This window comes from Hypanus sabinus, chromosome 4, assembly GCF_030144855.1.
Source record: "Hypanus sabinus isolate sHypSab1 chromosome 4, sHypSab1.hap1, whole genome shotgun sequence".
In the NCBI taxonomy this organism is placed as follows: Eukaryota; Metazoa; Chordata; class Chondrichthyes; order Myliobatiformes; family Dasyatidae; genus Hypanus; species Hypanus sabinus.
Window position 1 is genome coordinate 64,669,173 of NC_082709.1, and position 22,377 is coordinate 64,691,549.

General features: G+C 41.3%; 1 protein-coding gene across 5 annotated transcripts in view; it reads left to right on the top strand.

Annotated features, from left to right (window-relative positions):
* Nucleotides 1–22,377, top strand: part of pard3bb (par-3 family cell polarity regulator beta b) — a 1,128,463-nt gene that overhangs the window by 539,348 nt on the left and 566,738 nt on the right. For all 5 annotated transcript variants that reach the window (XM_059967323.1, XM_059967326.1, XM_059967321.1 and 2 more), the window contains one exon: nucleotides 13,753–13,881. In XM_059967323.1, the coding sequence (XP_059823306.1) occupies nucleotides 13,753–13,881 (129 nt within the window). The remainder of the gene's footprint in view (nucleotides 1–13,752; nucleotides 13,882–22,377) is intronic.

Genomic DNA, 22,377 nt, shown 5'->3' on the forward strand with positions numbered 1-22,377 from the left:
CCACCACTGCCCCAAGCCATTGAAATAACATAATTGCCTCCTCCTCCTACCTGTCAGCCAAGATCCCCACCTCTTAACTTCCTTATAATAGATTATTCCTGACAACTGAAATGCTTCAAGGTCCTCAATATGGAGGAGTTAAGTATAATTGTGAGAAGGACAATTATACAGCCTTAACAGATATAGCTATTAACCTTTCGTGGTTCAGTATGTAATTATAACTGTCAAGTTGTTTTGGTTTCCCTATGCCGTAGTTGCTGCTTCTCCAATACCATTATTCTGTTCTTTCCACTTCAGCAGCTTCTCTGAATCCCTTTTTTTATCCTAAAAAAAAACATTGCCCCTTATTTAATTGAAAATTACTCCATTATCTGTTGTAATAAAAAGACATATTCAAATTATTTACTTGAAATTGTTTTCTTTTGACAGAAGATCTGGTAATTTTTAGTGTCATATTAACTCCAAGTTCCTGATTTGGATCCAGGATATGAAGTTACTTTATCCAGTATAATTGACTGATCCAAATTCTTACTGACGCTCTCTGTATCATTATCCCTGTTGCTACTTCAGACTACGTAAAAGGAGGCTCTTTGTTGGCTGGGGTTGGCCATGGATGTGATGTCCTAGCTGTCTGTGTGATATACAAGCCAGGATGATGTGATATGGAGAGCAGGCTGTTGCCCATGCAGCAGGTTCCCTTTCTCCACACAACTGATAAATCCAAAGAAACAGCAGAGACTGACACAGTTTAGCACCAGCGGCATCACAGGAGTTGCCAGTCAGTGTACGACTGTCTTAAGGAGTCCAGCTCTGGTTTTTCCTCAGGATTTACTCCCAAAATGTTCCCCATTAGTGGGTATAGCTACAAGACTATTTGAGAATAAGAGGTCAGTTATTTAAAACAGAGTTGAGGAAGAGCTTCTTCTCTCAGAGAGTTGTCGAGGTGTGGAATGCACTGCCTCGGAAGACGGTGGAGGCCAATTCTCTGGATGCTTTCAAGAAGGAGCTAGATAGATAACTGATGGATAGGGGAATCAAGGGATATGGGGACAAGGCAGGGACTGGGTATTGATAGTGAATGATCAGCCATGATCTCAGAATGGCGGTGCAGACTCGAGGGGCTGAATGGTCTACTTCTGCATCTATTGTCTATTGTCTAAAACAACGGAGATTTGAGAGTTTTCCTTCTCCTGCCAATCACAGCTGACGAGGCCCGTCTGCCTGAAGCAACTGTTTTAAAGGTGCCAGTAACCCACCTTTGCCCCTTCACTTGCCAATAGAAATGGTTCCACTGGGCTTGGTAGCTAAGCCACACGTGAAGAAACTTAAGAAGAGCTAATTCTGTTTAAAAAGATATCACTTTGCTGTCAGGTACTTAAGTGATGTGCCTGCTCGTTTTTTTGGGATGGTACATTATTTTTTTGTCTGACAGGATGAAAGGAAGCACTGGCTGATAAGTTGAATGCACGGATGAGCCTGACTGCTATTTGATCAGCCACTTCGTCATCTAATGTCTCCTGTTTTAGTGCAGTCACGTTTTGTCTGATCATTGCAGGGAGGAACCAGGGGGCCATATCTGGCTGCCTTAAACACAGCATGTAGTTCAGGCAAACTAAACTTTCAGTTGTCACTCAGAGGAGGAGATCTTGTACTTCAGAAGTTTAATGTGCCTCAATGTGCAGCCTGATCAAGAGAAGACCTGACACGGTAGTTTTATTTCTACTAGATGGTTCTCCTGTCAGAAGTGAACCATGTGAAATACACACATGGTTTGGGGTTTAAGGGATGTGTACCGCTCGCTATGCCAGTCATTTGCCTGGAAGACTTGAGGTAATCAGTCCCTGAGGGTGTGTAGAATAGTGCTAGAGGCAACCCTTGCAGGTATACTTCAATTATCAAACACGAATTGTGCCAAATGAAGGAAAGTGCACAAGACTCGGTTGAAATCCTACCTCGTTCATTGGCAGTGCAAAAAGGTGTATTGATAGTTTGCCATTTGCAATCTGCCTAAAAGCCTTATCCCACGTGGTAACGTAGTTAGTGCTTGATCAAACCAATGGCATACAGAAGAGGACATATACTGAAAGGAAGATGATTCTTATCTTGATTCACATTAAGATTCATCTTTTACCTATTCCCACCAGGTTACTGTGGTTTTCCCTCTTCAGTGCACACATGGCACTTCTTTTTTTCTCTCCTTCACACAGTCTCACTCCCCAGCCCCTAAACTCCAGCTCTTTGTTGCTGAGAAACCAAAACCTTCAAGATGGTATCCTTACCTTCCGACCTTGAGCATTTGTCTAAAGCTAGTACAACTGGATTTTTGGAATGCACAGAATATAATTCCAACCAGATACAGTCATTCTCTCTAGTTATGAAAATTTTAGCACTGAAAGCCTCTCTGTTTGTCATGAATAAATATAACCATGCCCAAGCTCCACACCATGCTTCATTGATCCAGAACTTACTAAAAAGTTGGATAGCAATGCAAAGGTGGTTGTCATTTCCTAAGGAAATCTGTGCATCATAGTTTTATACTGAAACATTGCTGAAAATGGCTATTCGCTACTGTTCGATCCAAATTCATATTTAGTTCATTAATGTATTCTGTACCCAGTGCAAAAAGAAACCAGAATATAAGTTTCCAGCATTTTCAGCAGTGTCCACTTCTATAAATCAATACTCAGTTATTATTCCTGGTGGTTGCTTATTTTCAGATTGAGACTTCCTAAAAATAATTTTGAAAGCTGTTTTCTGTCCTTAGAATTTATAACATTAGAAAGAGAAAAGTTTTGACAAACTAAGCAGTTAAAACAAACACAGCATATTTAAGTAAACACGAGAAATCTGCAGATTCTGGAAATTCAAGCAACACACACAAAATGTTGGTGGAACGCAGCAGGCCAGGCAGCATCTATAGGGAGAAGCACTGTCGACGTTTCGGGCCGAAACCCTTCGTCAGGATTAACTGAAAGGAAAGACAGTAAGAGATTTGGAAGTAGGAGGGGGAGGGGAAAATGCGAAATGATAGGAGAAGACCGGATGGGGTGGGATGAAGCTGAGAGCCGGAAAGTTGATTGGCGAAAGGGATACAGAGCTGGAGAAGGGAAAGGATCATGGGATGGGAGGCCTTGGAAGAAAGAAAGGGGGAGGGGAGCGCCAGAGAGAGATGGAGAACAGGCAGAGTGATGGGCAGAGAGAGAGGGAAAAAAGAAAAAGAGGAGGGTGGAGAAAAACTAAATATATCAGGAATGAGGTAAGAAGGGGAGGAGGGGCATTAACGGAAGTTAGAGAAGTCAATGTTCATGCCATCAGGTTGGAGGCTACCCGGCCGGTATATAAGGTGTTGATCCTCCAACCTGTGTGGCTTCATTTTGACAGTAGAGGAAGCAATGGATAGACATATCAGAATGGGAATGGGACATGGAATTAAAATGTGTGGCCACTGGGAGATCCTGCTTTCTCTGGCGGACAGAGCGTAGGTGTTCAGCGAAACGATCTCCCAGTCTGCGTCGGGTCTCACCAATATATAAAAGGCCACACCGGGAGCACTGGACGCAGTATACCACACTGATGAAGTGTCACAGGTGAAGTGTCGCCTCACCTGGAAGGACTGTCTGGGGCCCTGAATGGTGATGAGGGAGGAAGTGTAAGGGCAGGTGTAGCACTTGTTCCGCTTACAAGGATAAGTGCCAGCTGGCACAGCACTGATTCCAACCGATTCCTTTGGCATTCCTTTGGCATTTGACTCCAACATCTTCCCCGGGTTGGCTGCAAACAGGTGACACTGCGGCTTGAGGCCTAGTTCTCTCCACGACCGAGGCTATGCAGTTCCCCTGCTGTTTTCCAACAAATCAGTGAATCAGACTTGCAGCATTCCACATTACCCATGTCCAACAGGGTCTTGTGATCACAAGAAAAGCAGCTGTCTCTTGCTTAGACTGCACTCCTCCACACACTGACTCCTGCTCTCCAATGCAGGCAACAGCATGATCCGCGCCAAGTCCCGCTCCTTCAGTTTCTCCACCAATGAGCAGCTTTCTGGTGGGTACTCCTGCAGTACTTTAGGCTCTTAATGTCCAGCAGGGTCTTGCGATTATATAAAAAAATACATTTAAAAAAGGCAATAACACCATTGGTTGGCCTGCAGAAGCTGCTGTATTTGAACACACCGCCATCTTTCCAGGTCCTACATATTCATTGCTAACTTACTCTATTTAAAGAAATAAACCTTAAAATGTTTTCTTTTTGGGTCTTGGACATTGAGCTCCAATAATGGATATTTTATATCTATATATCATCTTCAAAATGATTCCATTTTCTTTGAGGCAATCAGAGAAGCCATTAAAATAGACTGTAGGATTCTGAAAGGTCCATTTTATTGTCAAAGAATGCATGTACAATATAGCTCTGATATTTGTCTTCTCCAGATTGCCATGAAATACAGAATTGTTGAAAGAAAGGATATCAAATCCCACTGCCCACCAGCACATTTAGGAAACAGAAACAAAATTCGCGAACCCCAATATGCCCCATCCCCTCCCCAGCAGAAAAAGACAGCCACAATAGCAATCCCCAACTCCCTCACTCACAGAAAAGAACAGCAACAATAGCATCAAAACCCCTCGCACACAAACCCAACAGATCACCCACCCACCAATCAGCCACAAGAAAGGAAACACCAGAAAACTGAAGGAGACCAATATAAAGTACAGTCAAATAATCACATAAATCTCAGAATATCAAAAACATCTTTCCATCAGGGTATGAGGTGAGCAGATGTACGAATTCACTCCTTCCATGAAGAATGACCACTATCCTTTGCTGCCTTGAAACCTGATGCAATCTGTTCATCCTTACTTATGTAAGTGCGTTTCGGCATACGCTTCCAAAAACGCCCAGTCTCGTCTGCATTAAACGCCTGCTTTGGTGTGATGCCTGACTCAGCTATCATAGCCCACAACTGCGCAGGGGAGGGTTCAGCAGCTTCGTGGTCAGCACCAGCCTGCTCACCACGCAGAGCTAAATTTTGAAGCCTGTGACGATGAACAAACTTAGAAATCCATCCCTTACTTGCATTAAAGCTAACAATATCACTTGACACTACCTCACTAGCTTCTGAACAAAGGTGACCATAAATTTCCAAAGCTTTCACACGAAGATGATCAGAACTAAGTGTTGTTTTTTTCTTTGTTTCATGCTCATTGTACCAATTCAGCATTTTCTCCATTTTTGTCATAATCGATTACACACTTTGGTAACAATCTTTGAAGACACTTGTGATGAATCAATCACTGTATTTTTTATTTTCTCAGCATTTTTCTTTATGTTTCTGATCGTAGACTCACCTAGGCTGAAGTAGCTTCCCAGAGCTGTTTTACCTTCACCTGACACCATCCTGTTCATAATTTCCAACTTTTTTTCAAGTGTTAAAGCGGTTCTCTGCCACTTGGCTGATGGCCCAGGACTTGACATCGGACACTTAGGAGGCAGAGTTAAATATTTCAAGCACAAAATCACTGCACCATAGATAAAAACAACAGAAGTTTAAGAGCGCAAGATCACACATCCACACGTTACCAAAACCAATGCAAGACTGGCGGGAGTGAGACTGTGAGGAGTGCGCACGTGACATGTATTGACGGGAAAACAGTGCTCCTCACAGAACTGTGAGTTTTGGATGCACATTAAGGAGAAGTCGGTAGAAATAGGTTCCTCGCATAACTGAGAATCCGCATATAGTGAAGATAGGGTGTATATGCTTCTTATGGTCCTTCTGTTACTTGAGAAGGAGAGGCTGTGTCGGGTGAGGAAGCTCCTCGATTACTATAGTAGTGTACTACCCAATGGCGGCTCAGTGAGTGGCAACAGTGTTATTGGTTTTAAGGAATGTAATAGAACAATATGGAAAGTATTGACTATGAATAGAAGAAGTGATTTAATAAGTTATTCTATTTTTTTCTTATGAATATGATTTGCTTTGGTATTAAGAATGTTGTAATGCAGAAAATGTTGAAAGACGCTGTATTTGCATAAGATGCTAATTCCCAGCTGCTGTCTCTGAAGCCTCTATTGGAAGTGCCAAGCTGTAATGTTGGAATTAAATCCATAACGCTATCTTTCAAAACCTCAACATGCCTGAGTTATGACAGACCCATGAACTACCTTTCAGAGTGAACAAAACTTAGTAGCTAGATTGTGTGCATTTACTGTAGGTCCAAAAAATATTTATCGGGGCTTTAGTTGACATTTCATCTGAGAAACACCCACTCTGTACTGCATGGGACCATTAATTACCCTAAATTTTGGGGCTTGTGGCTCGAATTCAAAGTATCCTCATTATAAACATAATAGTGCAGGTGTGCTGAAATGTTTATCTTCTGTGCCTTCTGGCTGGCATGAGAAGATCACCAGTATGTTGGAAGTATTTGCTTGCGGACCCTACAATTTGTGAAACCATTGCCCAGCAAAGTCGGTGTGTTTAGGGCAGGAGGGGGCTGAATGTATATTGTTTATTTAAGTGATAAAGTTCACTTAATGTGCATTTGATATTTATGAATTTGAAATTTGTAACATGCATAATTGTAATGGCAAAGCTAAGGAGAACATTATTGAGTGGGAAGATCAAGTTGATGTCAGTTCTGCTGTTAACAAAATAATTGCTTGTTCACGTGACCACTTAGAACCAAAGGTAGCTCATTATTCCAAATTCACAAAAGTGCGACCAGCATTCCTGGCATGATCCAAATTTTATAGAGCAGGATTAACAGCAAAAAAAGTTTTACTTTAGCACTTGCAAGTTTGCAATTGCCACTGTTAGGTTTTTTCTCCCTGCCCCGTTCGTCGATTTTGAATCTTTATGCATTGCACAAAATTACTTAGCTGCCGCTCCTGTTGTGGTGTTTGGTAAAGTATTTGAGCCTTCCACAATATGCTACCCTTTTTTTCTGCCTCTACCTCAGTTCATTGGTTAAATAATCAACAATCTTATAATATAGTGCATTGTAGACAAAGGATCAGAACTTAAAAAAGAGTTGAATAGAAACTTAAGATATACAAATCTAAATATCTATTAAAAAATTGAAATTTTAATTTATTTATAGTAAATAGTGACTATTGAGTTATAAAAGGACTGCTCTTTGGCTATACTTGAAAGATTGATGGAATAATTACTGGGGCTACAGTCATAGAGCTTCATTTAGCTGAGAAGGCAGAGCTCCGTTTGGAGTGCAGGTGAAATTTATATTTCAAATATAAACTTCATTATAAAAATACCCTAAAGAAACAGAGCAAAATTTTTACATTTATGGTAATTACATTCAGTTGTGTTAACTTATCATTGCCACTTATGTGGCCCCCAGGGCGATATCCCTTTCAATGTTAAAGGGGCTTACCACCCGCCTGAGCTACTCCTTGTGTGGTAGCGGAAGGAGTCTAGAATGTGATCCTTCCCCACAGAGCAAGCTTCAGTGTGTCACTCAACAGGTACTCCTGCAGCCTGGGATGTGGTTGTAGGCGGCATCCCCTTACAGATGTCTCACTGTGCTGGAAAACCTCCAAGTTTCGGGCAGACCAAAGGACATATTTCACCAATCTGAGGACTGTCTGGCAACAACAAAAGTAGTACTGACCACTGCAAGAGATGAGCAAGCAGGACCAGTCAATGCAAGACAAGTTTAATATTGATGTCAGACTGCACTGCCTCTTACAAAGGATGATGAGCTAGATAAACAACACACACTCAATGCTGGTGGAACACAGCAGGCCAGGCAGCATCTATAAGGAGAAGCACTGTCGACGTTTCAGGCCGAGACCCTTCGTCAGGATTAACTGAAAGGAAAGATAGTAAGAGGTTTGAAAGTTGAAGGGGGAGGGGAAAATGCGAAATGAGAGGAGAAGACCAGAGGGCGTGGGGTGAAGCTAAGAGCTGGAAAGGTGATTGGCAAAAGGGATACAGAGCTAGAGAAGGGAAAGGATCATGGGGCAGGAGGCCTAGGGAGAAAGAAAGGGGGAGGGGAGCACCAGAGCGAGATGGAGAACAGGCAGAGTGATGGGCAGAGAGAGAAAGAAAAAAAAAGGAGGGGAAAAAAGAACTACCGTAGATTCCGGACTACAGAGCGCACTTGATTAAAAGCCGCACGCTCTAATTTTAGAAAGAAAATTAATTTTGTACTTGTACAAGCCGCACCGGGTTTTAAGCCGCAGGTGTCCCACGTTGTAATATGAGATATTTACACAGAAAAATATCACACGTGAGGATTTTTTAACTTTTAATTAAATCCGTATGGTAACATAAACAAATACATATTGCAAATGCTTTTTTTCGAACAGTGCCTGTAACACAGCTACTTTTAAATATACATACGTATCGGTAACACACAAATTACGTTGCGTATACTTTTTTACTGAACAGTGCACGAACAACATTCCAATATCTCCTAACGACTGGTAAAAAAAATATATATACTGCAGCCTACCAGGAAAAGTTATTGATCGCCTTCTTCATCTTCCTCCTGCGCACTAAAACCATCAAAGTCCTCTTCTTCAGTGACCGAATTGAATAACACCTCAGGATCTCGTCATTCACTTCAGTCTCTTCGTTGTCGCTCTCACTTGAGCGCACGCGGTCCTCTTCGTCACGCAGCAGTCCAGCCTTTCGAAACCCGCTGGTGATGGTGGATGTTGTGACACGGCTCCACGCATTTAGGATCCACTGGCAGACTTGAGTTAAAGATGCTCTTCGCATGCGTCCTGTTTTGGTAAAGGATTTCTCGCCGCTCGTCATCCAAGCCTCCCACTCAACGCGCAGCGCCACTTTAAATGCCCGGTTCACGCTGATGTCCAGTGGCTGCAAATATTTCGTGGTGCCCCCAGGAATCACAGCTGGAATTGAGTTTGTACTCTTGATGGCAGCTTTCACTGAACTTTCATTGTCAGCCGCTTAAAAATCACCATCGGTGGAAGCTTTAGTCCGGATGCTGTGCAGCTCAGAACACAAGTAAAATGCGTTCTCTCATGGCCACTTGTTTTCAGTGTGATGGACGAGTCACCTTTTTTATTAACAGTCCGAGTGAGAGGCAGGTCAAACGTCAAAGGTACTTCATCCATATTTATGATATCATCTGGCCCGATGGAATTCTCCGCTATCTTTGTTTGAGTGAATGTGCGGAAGTTAGCAAGCTTTTCCTCGTGGTCGGGAGGGAGCTGCTGACACAGAGTCGTGCGTACCCTGACGGACAGGCCTTTTCGTCTCATAAATCTAAAACACCACGATGGCCCACCTCTAAAATCTTCGATTTTCATTTTGGTGGCGATTGCTTTAGCCTTCAGTCTGATCTGCACGGTGGAAACACCTCGGCTGCCTGCTCTCTGTGTGTTAACCCAGTCTTCAAGAAAGTTTTCAAGTTCGGGCCATCTGCTATGATTACCTCTGAAAGCTTTTGTCGTCTTTTTGCATTGACTCATTTCTTCACACTGGCGTCTCCACCGTCTCACCATCGATTCATTTATGCCAAGATTATGTGCAGCAGCTCGATTTCCTTCTTCAACCGCCAGATTGATCGCCTTTAACTTAAAAGCTGCATCATATGCTTTTCTTCGAGTGTTTTCCATGTTGATGAGGGTGAGTACAAATGACTGATTTACAATAATTTAATTGTGAAAGTGTGCTTGATTTATCGTACAATTTCATTGGACCTCTGTGAACTACTCATCAATTTTATTGGTCTACTGTTACGAGGCAAAATGTTTTTGGCAGCATGAAAAAAAAAACATGCATTAGCTGCACCGTAGTATAGGCCGCAGTGTTCAAAGCGTGGGAAAAAAATAGCGGCTTATAGTCCGGAATTTACGGTAGATATATCAGGGATGGGGTAAGAAGGGGAGGAGGGGCATTAATGGAAGTTAGAGAAGTCAATGTTCATGCCATCAGGTTGGAGGCTACCCAGCCGGTATATAAAGTGTTGTTCCTCCAACCTGAATGTGGCTTCAGCTTTACAGTAGAGGAGGCCATGGATAGACATATCAGAATGGGAATGGGACATAGATTTGAAATGTGTGGCCACTGGGAGATCCTGCTTTCTCTGGCGGACCGAGCGTAGGTGTTCAGCGAAACAGTCTCTCAGTCTGTGTCGGGTCTCACCAATATATAAAAGGCCACACTGGGAGCACCGGACGCAGTATACCACACTAGCTGAGTCACAGGTGAAGTGTTGCCTCACCTGCAAGGACTGTCTGGGACCCTGAATGGTGGTGAGGGAGGAAGTGTAGGGGCAGGTGTAGCACTTGTTCCGTTTACAAGGATAAGTGCCAGGAGGGAGATCAGTGGGAAGGATGGGGGGGATGAATGGACAAGGGAGTCGCGTAGGGAGCGATCCCTGCAGAAAGCAGAAAGGGGGGAAGATGTGCTTGTTAGTGGGATCCCATTGGAGGTGGTGGAAGTTATGGAGAATTACACATTGGATCCGAAGGCTGGTGGGGTGGTAGGTGAGGACAAGGGGGACCCTATCCCGAGTGGGGTGGTGGGCAGATGGGGTGAGGGCAGATGTGCGGGAAATGGGAGAGCTAGGCAAGTTGTCTGATAGCAGAGATAATTCAGTGCCATGCATTGTAGACTTTTATGGAACAATGAAGAGAATTTCATGGGTGCATTTATGTTGGGGTTGCACAGTGAAAAAGCACTTAACTTTGAGACAGAAGGTTATGTGTTAAGGGTTATCTCTGTGGAAGAGCACAGAATAGAGGATGGCATTCCAGTGAGGTGGTGTTATGCATTTGGGATTGTTTTTTTGGATGTGATGCAAAACCAAGCTTCAGTTTTTAAGAGATCTTCCAGTCTATATTGAAGAGCATGAGAACTCTACCCCTTTATCATTTAAACTCTAACCAAGGTCATTAAAGCCAATAGATAGTCTATTGAGGACCTGAAGAAGGGTCTCAGCCAAAAGCATTGAATATCTATTCATTTCCAAAGACTCTGCCCGACCTGCTGAGTTCCACCAGCATCTTGTGTGTGTTGTTTTGGATTTCCAGCATCTGCGGACTTCCTGGAATTGACAATTATTTGGTAAATTGTTTTTTTATTGCCACATGTACTGAAGTAGTGAAAAACTTGCATGCCATCCGTACAGAACATCGGTGCATCGAGGCAGTGCAAGGAAAAAGTGGTATCAGGATGCAAAACAAAGTGTTATACCCACAGAGAAAGTGCAGTGCAGGCAGACAATCAGGTACAATGCTATGATGAGGTAGAATGTGAAGTGAAGTCCATCTTATTGTATGAGAGGCCCATTCAGTATGATAGACATTGTCCTTGAGTCATTTGGTAGGTATGTGCTTCAGGCCTTTATATTTTTTCTACCCAGTGGGAGAGGGGAGAAGAGAGAATGTGTGGGTGGGTGGGGTCACAGAAGCAGCGAGAAATGCAGATATTCCATGGAGGGGAGGCTAGTTTCCATGATGTCCTTAGTTGTGTCCATGTCCACATCTCTCTGCAGTTTCTTGTTGTCTCAAGCAGAGCTGTTACCATACCATTAAGCATCCAAATAGGATGCTTTAATGCGTATCGATAAAATTGGTCTTTGGTGTTGTCAGGTACTGCGTTTTCTCATACTGCTATAGCTATGACATTTACAAAAGTTCAAAGTAAATTTATTACCAATGTACATATATGTCACCATATACTACCCAGAGATTTATTGTCTTGCAGGCAGTCACAGTAAATACAAAGAAAATTAATGAAAAATCACACACAACAAAGCCAGCCAGACAAACAACCAACGTGCAAAAGGCAACAAGCTGTGCAAATATTAAAAGAGAAAACAAAACAAGTTGATAATAATAAATAAATAAGCAATAAATATTGAAAGCATGAGTTGTACAGTCCTTGAAAGTGAATCCATAGGGTTTTGGAACCAGTACGGTGTTGGGATGAGTGAAGTTATCCCCTCTGGTTCAAGAACCCGATGGTTGTGGGGAAATAACTGTTCCTGAACCTGGTGGTGTGAGTCCTGAGGCCCCTGTACCTCCTTTCCGATGGCAGCAGCCAGAAGAGAGCATGGCCTGGATGGTGGGGGCCTCTGATGATGGATGCTGCTTTCCTGTGACATCACTCCTTGTAGATGTGCTCAATGGTGGGGAGTGCTTTACCCATGATGGACTGGGTTGTATCCACTACTTTTTGTATGCTTTTCCATTCAGGGGTGTGATGCAACCAGTCAGTAAAATCTCTGTCAGAATTTTAGATGACACGTTGAATTTTCTCAAATTTTTAAGAAACTAAGGGTGCAGCCGTGCCTTCTTTGTAGTGGCACTTACATGCTGGACCCTGGACAGACATCTCTGAAGTGATAACACTGAGGACATTATTGCCAATGAAACAGTTTTGGAGTTTTCTAAAATAATGAAGGTTGTGCTATAATTGTACTACTTTCTTTCTCCGGATTATTTCTTTAAAGTAATTCTAAGCCTGGATGTTAATTGTTGGTAGATTAAGGAACAGGACTTTAGGTTCAGGAGGAGGTATGGCCTTTAGGTTGACCTTGAATCCTGTCTTTAGTGAATGCTGATGGGGAGGACTGGAAATCATGTCTTCTTTCTTTTTCATTTCTCACCACAACCATCACCACTACAGGCGTGTGCTGAATCTTAGCAATTCCCGCCAAGTGTGGTATGTAGTAGAGATGATGGAGCTATTCTACCCAACTCCTGCTTTAAGTTTCAAGACACTGAATTGAAAGCACAAAGGCAAAGCTTGAAGTCTTAATAATAGAGCCACAAGTCTGGGTTGAATTGAAGAATCATTCAACCGTTTATTCAATAGGTTTGGTGGCATCGTCTTGACAGCTTATTGTCCTGCTAGTTTATGACATTCACACAGTGGCTGTTCGTTCTTATTGTGGAAAGAATTTTGAAATGTTTTGTTTTGAATATGTTGTGATATTTTGTGAGGAGAAGTTTGAGACTGTGACAGTAGAAAGCTGATGAGAAATATAAGGAAAGTATTGATGAAAGGGGCAAAAATATGGATTGAATTGTTGGCCTCGGTGTCCTTGTCATCATGTTATCATCTTACGTCATCCGGAGCAGACTCACTGTGTTTATGACTGTCATCACTAAGTCAGCACTAGAAGTAAAATGTTCCATTTGTAAGAGAGTTGAAGTTCAGTCTATTAGAAAGGTGTGACCTGCAATTTAATGCAGACTATGACAGAAGTTCAGCAAGGCCCTATAGAGGAACATTTATGGCCCAAAATAAGGAGATTGCCAGACAAAACTCCTGGACTTAATACTGTTGAGATCAGGACTGTAGAGATAGGGAATGCATTAGTGATAAGGTTCTGAGGTCTTTCCAGCAGTTTGGAAGTCAACAAATGGAATATCACTATTTGTGAAAGGATAAAGAGATGAAATAAATCAGCCTGTAATCTACCGTCAGTAAATGGTGGTATCCATCCTATAGAATGTAACAAACATTTAGAAAATCTTAATTAGGCAGAATCAATATGGTTTTATGAAAGGAAAATTGTGTTTGCCAAACTAAAGTGATTTTAAGGATATAAATAATAGATTTGATTGGTTATACAGCACCTTGGGAAGCCCCAAGTCATGGAGAATGAAACAGAAATGCAAATTTCTATTCAGTTGATTTTATCCTTGCTCAAATGACAAAGCTGAATTAGCTTCAATTTCTTTCTGAGCAATTTTCCTGTGATTATCTCTGCAGTTTTAAGTGAAATTTTAATTGTTCAATAGGTGAATGGCATCGATATCATGGGGAAGACCCAGGAGGAACTGGTTGGAATGCTGCGTGGTACAAAACACGGAGAGACTGTTTCACTTGTGGTTGCACGTCAAGAAGATGTCTTCGTACCCCGAGAATTGGTGAAGTATATTTACTTTCTTTTTTACAGAATGCTTCACTAAAGGGTCAGCTGCAACCCAGAACTCTGTTCTATCAAAAGTTGTTTAAATATTTTAAAGTGATGAAAGGATTGGTATGTGCATCCTGAAGTTACTTCATCCAGTAGAGGGGAGATAATATAAACATTAGCATGAAGGCATTTAGCAGTGATGTCAGGAAGCACTTTTTCCTCACAAAAATTGTTGGAAATCTGGAACTTAATTCCCCCAACACGTGGCTGAGTCTAGTTATGGCAAATAATTCAAAACTGTGAGGCAGAAGTTCGAATGATATAGTACAAAGATGATTAAGGTGTGGATCGATTTGGAATAGGCTGTATGAGGTCTTGTTCTTGTGGATGAATCTGTTTCCATTACCGTGTGGTTTACAGTGGTATGTAGTGTTTCTCAGCAGTGTGGCTGGAAAGCACAAGTAGCATCATATTGTGACCTGAAATCATTTTGTATGCAGCACTTAACATATGCCTTTCCCCTCAGCACTGCCATTACTGTTATCTCAGTGAATGTTTCATTTTGACCTAATAGTTTATACTGTACTCAACTTGTCCATAATGGTTAAAATGACTATATAATGTGAAGAATTCCAAACATTTGACGGTGCAAAATTATTCAATCTCTGGCTTCTGAAGAAATTTTAAAATGACTCGAGTTTTGCTCCTGCAATTTATGACTCAACTGATCTGCTGATTGAATTTCTGGTTGGAAGGTTATAGCTTGGCATTTTATTACCTTCTGCAGATTTCACACTTTGATGTGCATTTTCTAATTTCATTATTTAGCACATTTTTAGGAATTGTCCTATAACTGTATTCAGATGAAGAGCTAAAGATAGGCGACTGAAGAAAACAAGGTACATTTAAATTCATGGTTGAGTTAGTTTAGATAGGTACGTGGAGCTTAGTAAAATAGAGGACTAATAATTATAATAGTAATAGAAATCCTAGTAATTTCTAAGATAGGGACATGTTTGGCACATCTTTGTGGGCCGAAGGGCCTGTATTGTGCTGTAGGTTTTCTATGTTTCTGTGTTTCTAGTCTTTCCTTATTCTATGCTCCTTTATCACACTGAACTTCCCCATGTCTAAATTGTGAAGCAGCCCATCAGAATACTGATCCACTTGTCTGTTTACTGATTTTTATATCTTTGTTTTCACACAGTATGATTCTCACTGCCCTTGCCTACTCTCTTGACTCCCTCCCTTCCCCTACCTCTACTGCTCGCACTCGCACGCACAGATTCCTGTTCTACTTCTTAGTTTGGTTTCATTTGATCTGCAGATGCAGGTGACTTTACTCTGCACTGATTCCTGCACAAGGAAGGAAGTAAAGGATTTCCGACTTCTGTTTAAGTTATTTTATTATCTCCTGCAGGGAGCATTTTTAAAATCTCACTGTCTCTTCCCATCCTCCTCATTGTTTGCTCTCCCCTCCTTAAAATTTATTGCAGAGGAATCACTTTTCCTGGCTGCACACTTACTGGGGTTGAAAGCCATTTATTTTATTAAGCTCTTATCTAAATATGATTGGAGTAAGAAAACAATGCACTGTGAACTCTCTTATTGCCGGATGCAGAGCCATTCACGTTTTTTTTGCAGAATAATGAAGCAAAGTTTAGTACAGCTGTATTCAATAGTGCAAAGATAAAGGGAGTCAGAAGCATGAAAGATTGTGACAGTTATTGTTCCTCCCAGATTAATGCTGGTGCAACAAGCGACTTCGGCTGTTAAGTGTGGCATTAAACTAAGATGTAGACACACATTTTTCAATTATTTTTAAAAATGTGCTTCCTCATGGTTAGTTGTGATTGTGGTTTAGTTTCTTTGTGAAAACAGATTTTGGAATGGTGTGTTTATGGTCCGTTACTTTTATTTTGACCATCAAGATCAGTGGTCACAAATTGAAGGCATGGTTGGTGGGGAAAGAGAAGGGAAATGGGGCTAATTAAATAGAGAGCATGCCAGGGTTCAAAAGGCTAAATAGCCCCCTCCTATGTTAGAATCTTCTTAAAAGCAGAATTGGGTAGACTTTTGTTAGACAGGACCACTGAGGGCTTTGTAACCAAAGTGGTAAATAGAGTTGCAATGTAGACCATCCTTGATCTAATGGAGTAGAGGGATAAGTTGGTATGGCTAAATAACTTACTTTTGTTCTTGTAATAATGGTGACTTCCTTTCAATGAGGGTTTTACCACCTATAAAATACTTTGTGCCAAAGCATGTGATAGGGTTAGGGTTAGCTGATAAGAAAAGTTAATCCATAATACATGTTTAAAGGTGGGACCGAGACTCTGGGCAAACTTAATGGAGATGAGGGATGAAGGAACCATGGGATAGGTTTTGTGATGTGCATTTAGAATATGACTTGATTACTTAGCATCACCTTTTTACTGATTTTTATTGCTTCTCTGCTAAGGGTCCTGTTTATAGCTGCTTAAACCCTCTCAAAAACTCATCTTGGCTTCTCCTTGTCTTTAATTCTCCTCATTCAGCACATTCCTTAAAGCCTTTGAACAAACATGGTGAATTGTTCTGAAATCCATTTGTGGCTTTTGTTGGGTAACTTTCCTTTGCAAACGTCATGGAATGTTTTTTTACCACTGGAAAGATGTCATAGGAATTCATCTTAATATTGTTGCATTGCATATCACATCTACTGGTTATATATGTGGCTTCCTCTGCTTCCAACCATCAGACACACATTCTGCTTTAAATATTTCATCATTATTCATGCATGTCATTTCTTGATGCATTTAAGGCATTAATTGATGACCATATGCAGGTTTTACTATATAATAGTAAATACTTGGATGTCAACATGGCATTTGTCTTTATTGCATAATTGGAGGTGCTTTATTAAAGTTTTGTCACTTCCAGGTAAAACAGTTGTAATGTATGTTGATCTATTATTTCTGGGTATTCGCTTGAAAGACTTTTTCCCATCAATGATTAATCATTGTGTTCTTAAAAATGAAATGTTGAGGAATAAATGAACTGACAATTCAGCTTCATCATCTGTGCGTTTTCAGATGAATAACGCAGTACCTTTTGCACTCTTGCTATTTCAGCTCTTTGTGTGTGTGTTAAATCAGTCTTCCTCACAATACCAGACACTCCATTCCTTTCACCATTCTTGTTTATCTTCTTGAAGGCTGCTATTTAAATAGTGAGATGAGCCAAAGAAAATTAAGTCTATGGAAACAGATCAAAACAAAGAAGAGGATATTAAGTTAATCCCAATTCTTTGTAACTGATGTTAAAAGGATTTTGAGGACACAAGGGTTTTTTTGAAAAAAATCCTCTGCTTTCTCAAACACATTGTATGGGGTGGGCATTTAAAGAATAATTAATTATCACCTTCCTGGGTTGTGGAATTATCAGTGACAGCTGTAAAACAAAAGCCTTTCATTGAATAGCCCTCTTGTCACCCAAGAACAGCAACTCTTTAATGAAAGGGAAGACAGACAGCAGTGGCTGCCTTCCCTTTCCGTCATTCACCCGACCACCCCCCACTGAAGCTGCTCCCGCTTTCTCAATATGACAGACGTCTGCACGCGCTGGCCACTGTATTGTTTTCTTGCAGGAAGTTGTCTTGCATTTTTAATCATCTAGTGTGCAAGTACATAATTCTACAGCTGAGTGTCCTTTCTTCCGTGATGGTGTTAAGTCTTGCTAGATTTACATAGTGCCTTTAACATTGTGAAATATCCTACAGCAATGAAGGCAAGGGCTATCCTCAAAATTTGACAATTGTGTTTGAACGTTGAACCTAATTGGAAAATTAGAAGGGATAGTTGAGGGAGATGGGTCAGTGAAGAGGTTTTGTCACGTTGCATGCTGCACATGGATTACCCACCCTATTGGGTGTGGACTTTCATTAGTTTTATTATGGTTACTGCCTTTACTGAGTATGTCCACAAGAAATTGAATCTCAGGGTTGTATATGGCGAGACATATATTTATATACTTTGATAATAAATTAACTTTGAACGTTTTGATCATTTTAAAGTGATTGGAAGGAAGTATAAGGGATAACGGAGGTAATTTCTTTACACAGGGTGTGGTGAGCACATAGACTGGTTGTAGATGGAGATACATTAGACACATTTAAGAAGCTCTTTGACAGGCACATGGATGATAGAAAAATGGAATGCTCTAGGAGGGGAGGGTTAGTTTGATTTTAGAGTAGGTTGGAACATGGTGAGCTGAAAGCCTTAACTGTGCTGCAGTGCCCTGTGCTCTGAATTCTCAGAATTTCATTCCTTCTCTGCTGCTGGTGTACATTCAGCCTGAGGCACACCAGCTGTATTAGGGCAGTGGATATTAGGGAAGTGCAGATGAGTCAAAACTGCAGCAGCAAGAGCAGCTGAAAGGATTGCTAGTGTAGTGGAAGGTTGGGGGTGGGGGATTTGAAAATAGGGATGAAGATTTCAAAGTCAAGGTCCTGCTGCAGTTGTAGGCCACAGGTACAATTTGTGCTGGATGAACAGTACATGTGTAATTGGTAATGAGCAGCGGAGATTTGAAAGACCTTGGGGTACAGAGGGTGTGTGTTGGGATGCCGGAAGGAAGAACGTTTATTCTAGGGCATGCTTTCCTGGGCTCATGTAAACAGCCCAAGCTTGCACAACCACCACTCCCATCCATTAGTTATCATGCCCCAGAGATTTTAACGTTCCTTCTACATTATTTATTGTTGTTGCCAACTCAGTTATGACCCTACATTCAGACACGTGTGTTTTTAATTCCCTACCCAATCACAGTTGACTAGTTTTGTAAAGTGTGTCCTGCTCTGTGGAGTTCTTTCCCAAAATCACCTTGTTTTATAATACCAAAGGCCTCTTTAAAATTGTACCTCTTTGATCGCCACCCTGCTATTCTCACCCGTCTCTTCCTTTCCCTTTTAATAAAGCATTTTGTTTTGTTGCATGGGAGTTGCTGTATGGAGATGTAAATGTTGGCTTCTTTTCAATAGCAGCAACATTAAAGTACATGATGAAAGGAGAAGGGAAGTGATGAATATTGATCTTGGGTTTATATCCCTGTGAAGTGTGGCATTGTTTTTGTATCCTAAGTGAGAGTATTTTGTCAATATGCGAACATACCGATAGACATCCAGATTAAGCAGTGTGTGACTGTTTAGGAGTGTGATTGATGGTTATAAGAGCCGGTACAAACAGAGATAATTAAATTTTGTATGGAACATGATGGTTCCGAAATTGGTGGAAGTTCTAAACTGTGATGCCACAAATCCAATTTATCAAGGATGTAGAATGGATTAGATAGTTATTCCAGAATTACTTTTGATAAATAAAGACAGGCTGTGGGAAACTTTGCCTTTGGAGAATAAGAGTTTTCACAACCTCAGGGTGTCTCAACACTCTTTTAAGGTACTGAAGTACTTATAGAAACAATGGAATGTTAGAGCACAGAAGAAGGTTATTCATGACAGTGCCAGATCTTTGAAAGACCTGTTCAATGGTTTTCACTGCCACCTCCCTTCAAGAATTGTTAAGGTTCTTGTTTGAAACTTCCTATTGTATATATTTCAACTGACCATTTAGTCGGTGCATTTCAGTTTGGACCACTACCTAAGGTGTATTTTCCTTGTGCCTTCCTTGGGTCTTTTGCCAATCACCTTTAAGTCTGTCTCTTGTTACCAACCAATGCTTCAGCCACTAGAAATAACATTGACTGTGGAAGGTGAGGTTAGTTGCATTGAATCAGGGCCTCGTTTATCATAATAGAAGGTCAGTGGTTGTGTAATAGCCAGGTGCTTGGTGGGGCATTGGTGGGAAGGAAATAAGAACAAACAGGTGGGTGGTTGGAGGTGGGGGGCGGGGAGTAGTAACAGCCAGAGGTGTAAGGAGGAACAACTGTTAATCATTTAAAGTGAACATAACTAAATTGGGTTCCCAGTTATGGCTGGCTCTTTATCATCAGGCATACTGTAAGTCAACTGCAAGTGTCCTGACTTGGAACCACATGGAGAATTTTTATTTAGTAAGTTTTGAATTTAGGGAATGCCGATGTTAACGTATCTGAAAGAGAAAGGATATCATCGGCTCAAACTTGGTTCATGACCAGATGTGGCCGGCTGACTTTCTGGATTGGTGTTATTATACTTTGAAGGTATCATTATACTACATTGCCGGAAGAAGTGAATTTTCACCAGCACATCGCTGATAGAAACAGTGCTGTGCAGTCAACTTCGTGGTTCGCTGAACCTGAGCTGCTGCTTGATGACATCTTCTCAGTTATCGAAGCAGCCTCAAAGAGACTGCGGGTCCTGATGCTGGCTTTTGACATTAGGCGTCCACTCACACCTTTTTGCCTCCACAGATGCTGCATGACCTGCTGATTTCTTCCAGCATTTTGTTTTTTGTTCCACAAATCCAGTCTCTTTACTTATAATAACAGCTCCCAGTTTTGTCTCTTTACAACTTCCCATTTTAGGACATCACAAGGAAGTGGGAGATGCTAAATAAATACAGATTTTTTATTTTGCTTCCTGCATCACTTTATCTATATGAGAATAGAGTTTTGTAGCCTTTCCACCAACTCCTTAAGATTCCTTCTTAAACTCCATTGCCTGTGGCCATCAAACTTTACAACTCCTCCCTCGGAGTGTCAGACACCCTGAGCCAATAGGCTGGTCCTGGACTTATGTCCACTTGACATAATTTACTTATTATTATTTAATTAGTTATGGTTTTATATTGCTATATTTCTGCACTATTCTTGGTTGGTGCGACTGTAGTGAAACCCAATTTCCCTCGGGATCAATAAAGTATGTCTGTCTGTCTGTTACTTCTCTCTTTTATCCTGATCTTTCTGATAATGCTTTCAGTTGCACAAAGATCTATTTTTAAAGCTTAGCAGTACTGCAAACTAAAACTTCTTGGGAGAAAATGCACAGGCAGAACAAAGAATGAGACATTCTTCAATCAACTGGATTAGATTTGTATATCATCATAAACACCAGAGTGCAATGCAATTCCTTGTCCGCATGTAGCTCATGGAGTACACAGTATCCATGGTAATAGTAAATAAAAATACAATAATAAATATGTGATGAATGCAAAACAGCAGAAAGGTTGTCGTGGAAAAGAGATAATAATAAAATAATGGAGGAAGGTGGTAATAAGGGCTTAAGAATGAGGCATTGATTGTGTGGATAGTCAGAGGCTTCTCCCAGGGCTGAGATGGCTAACACGAGAGGGCACAGTTTTAAGGTGCTTGGATGTAGATACAGAGGAGATGTCAGGGGTAAGTTTTTTACGCAGAGAGTGGTGAGTGCGTGGAATGGGCTGCCGGCGATGATGGTGGAGGTGAATTTGATAGGATCTTTTAAGAGACTCCTGGATAGGTAGATGGAGCTTAGAAAAATAGAGGGTTATGGGTAACCCTAGGTAATTTCTAACGTAGGGACATGTTTGGTAAAGCATTGTGGGCTGAAGGGCCTGTATTGTGCTGTGGGTTTTCTGTCTTTCTAAGATCATGGCAACACCACTAAGAAGTGGGATGATTGAGAAGATTGGTTCAGGAATCTGATAGCAATGGGGAGGAAGCTGCTCATAAGTTTGGACATCTGGGCTTTCAAGCTCCTATATCCTCTCCCAGAAGGGAATGGCCAGGGTGGCAGGCTTACTTAGTGATGCTACTAGCCTTCCTAAGCTACATCCAGTGGTGATGGCCTGAATGGAAGGAACTGACAAGCCTGTGATGGACTGGGCTGTGTTTATCATTCTCTGCAGGTTCCACAGGTGTTAAAGCAGCAGCAACGGCAAGTCATTTGTGTGTTTTTCCACCAGAGGACATACACTGTGCTTATCTTTGCTGCACACTGGAATTGGAAGCAGATTCCTGACTTGAAACTCTTGTTTATACAATGGTCAACAGGTTGAAGAGGAAGAAAATGTTTACAGTTGAAGCAATCCTTCCTTTTTCCTGTCTGGCTACATTTCATATATTTTCAGCGCTCTGGGTAATGCAAATGGTAAATGCTGGCGGGAATTTTGTGTATGTGCAAACACATTATAGATATTTCCTAAAAATTCCTTTGAACTTCAAACTTATAGATGCTGAGCCATGAGTTTTTAAAATACTTTAGAAGCAGTTGAGAAATGTAACCTTTGGGATACAGGTTGAAACGCAGTTAACAATCAGTGTGGGCTACACGGGTGTGTCAATGCTCATTGTCTTGATTTCAGAGGATTCTGAATAAACTGATTGCAGGGCAGTCTGCTACATTAGCAGAGGGCATTAGTATACCATGTTTTATTCTCTGTCTGGTCCTTAGTTACTTGTGACTTGTCACTTTATGTCCTCCTAAGCCAATAAGTTAACTAAGTTATTGGCTTAGTACTTTGTAGCATTGGCGTTAAGTGGCAGTTTCAGGAATAATCAATTGTCTTTCTCCTTGGCAATCTGAAACCCTCCAATCTGAGCAATGCTATAA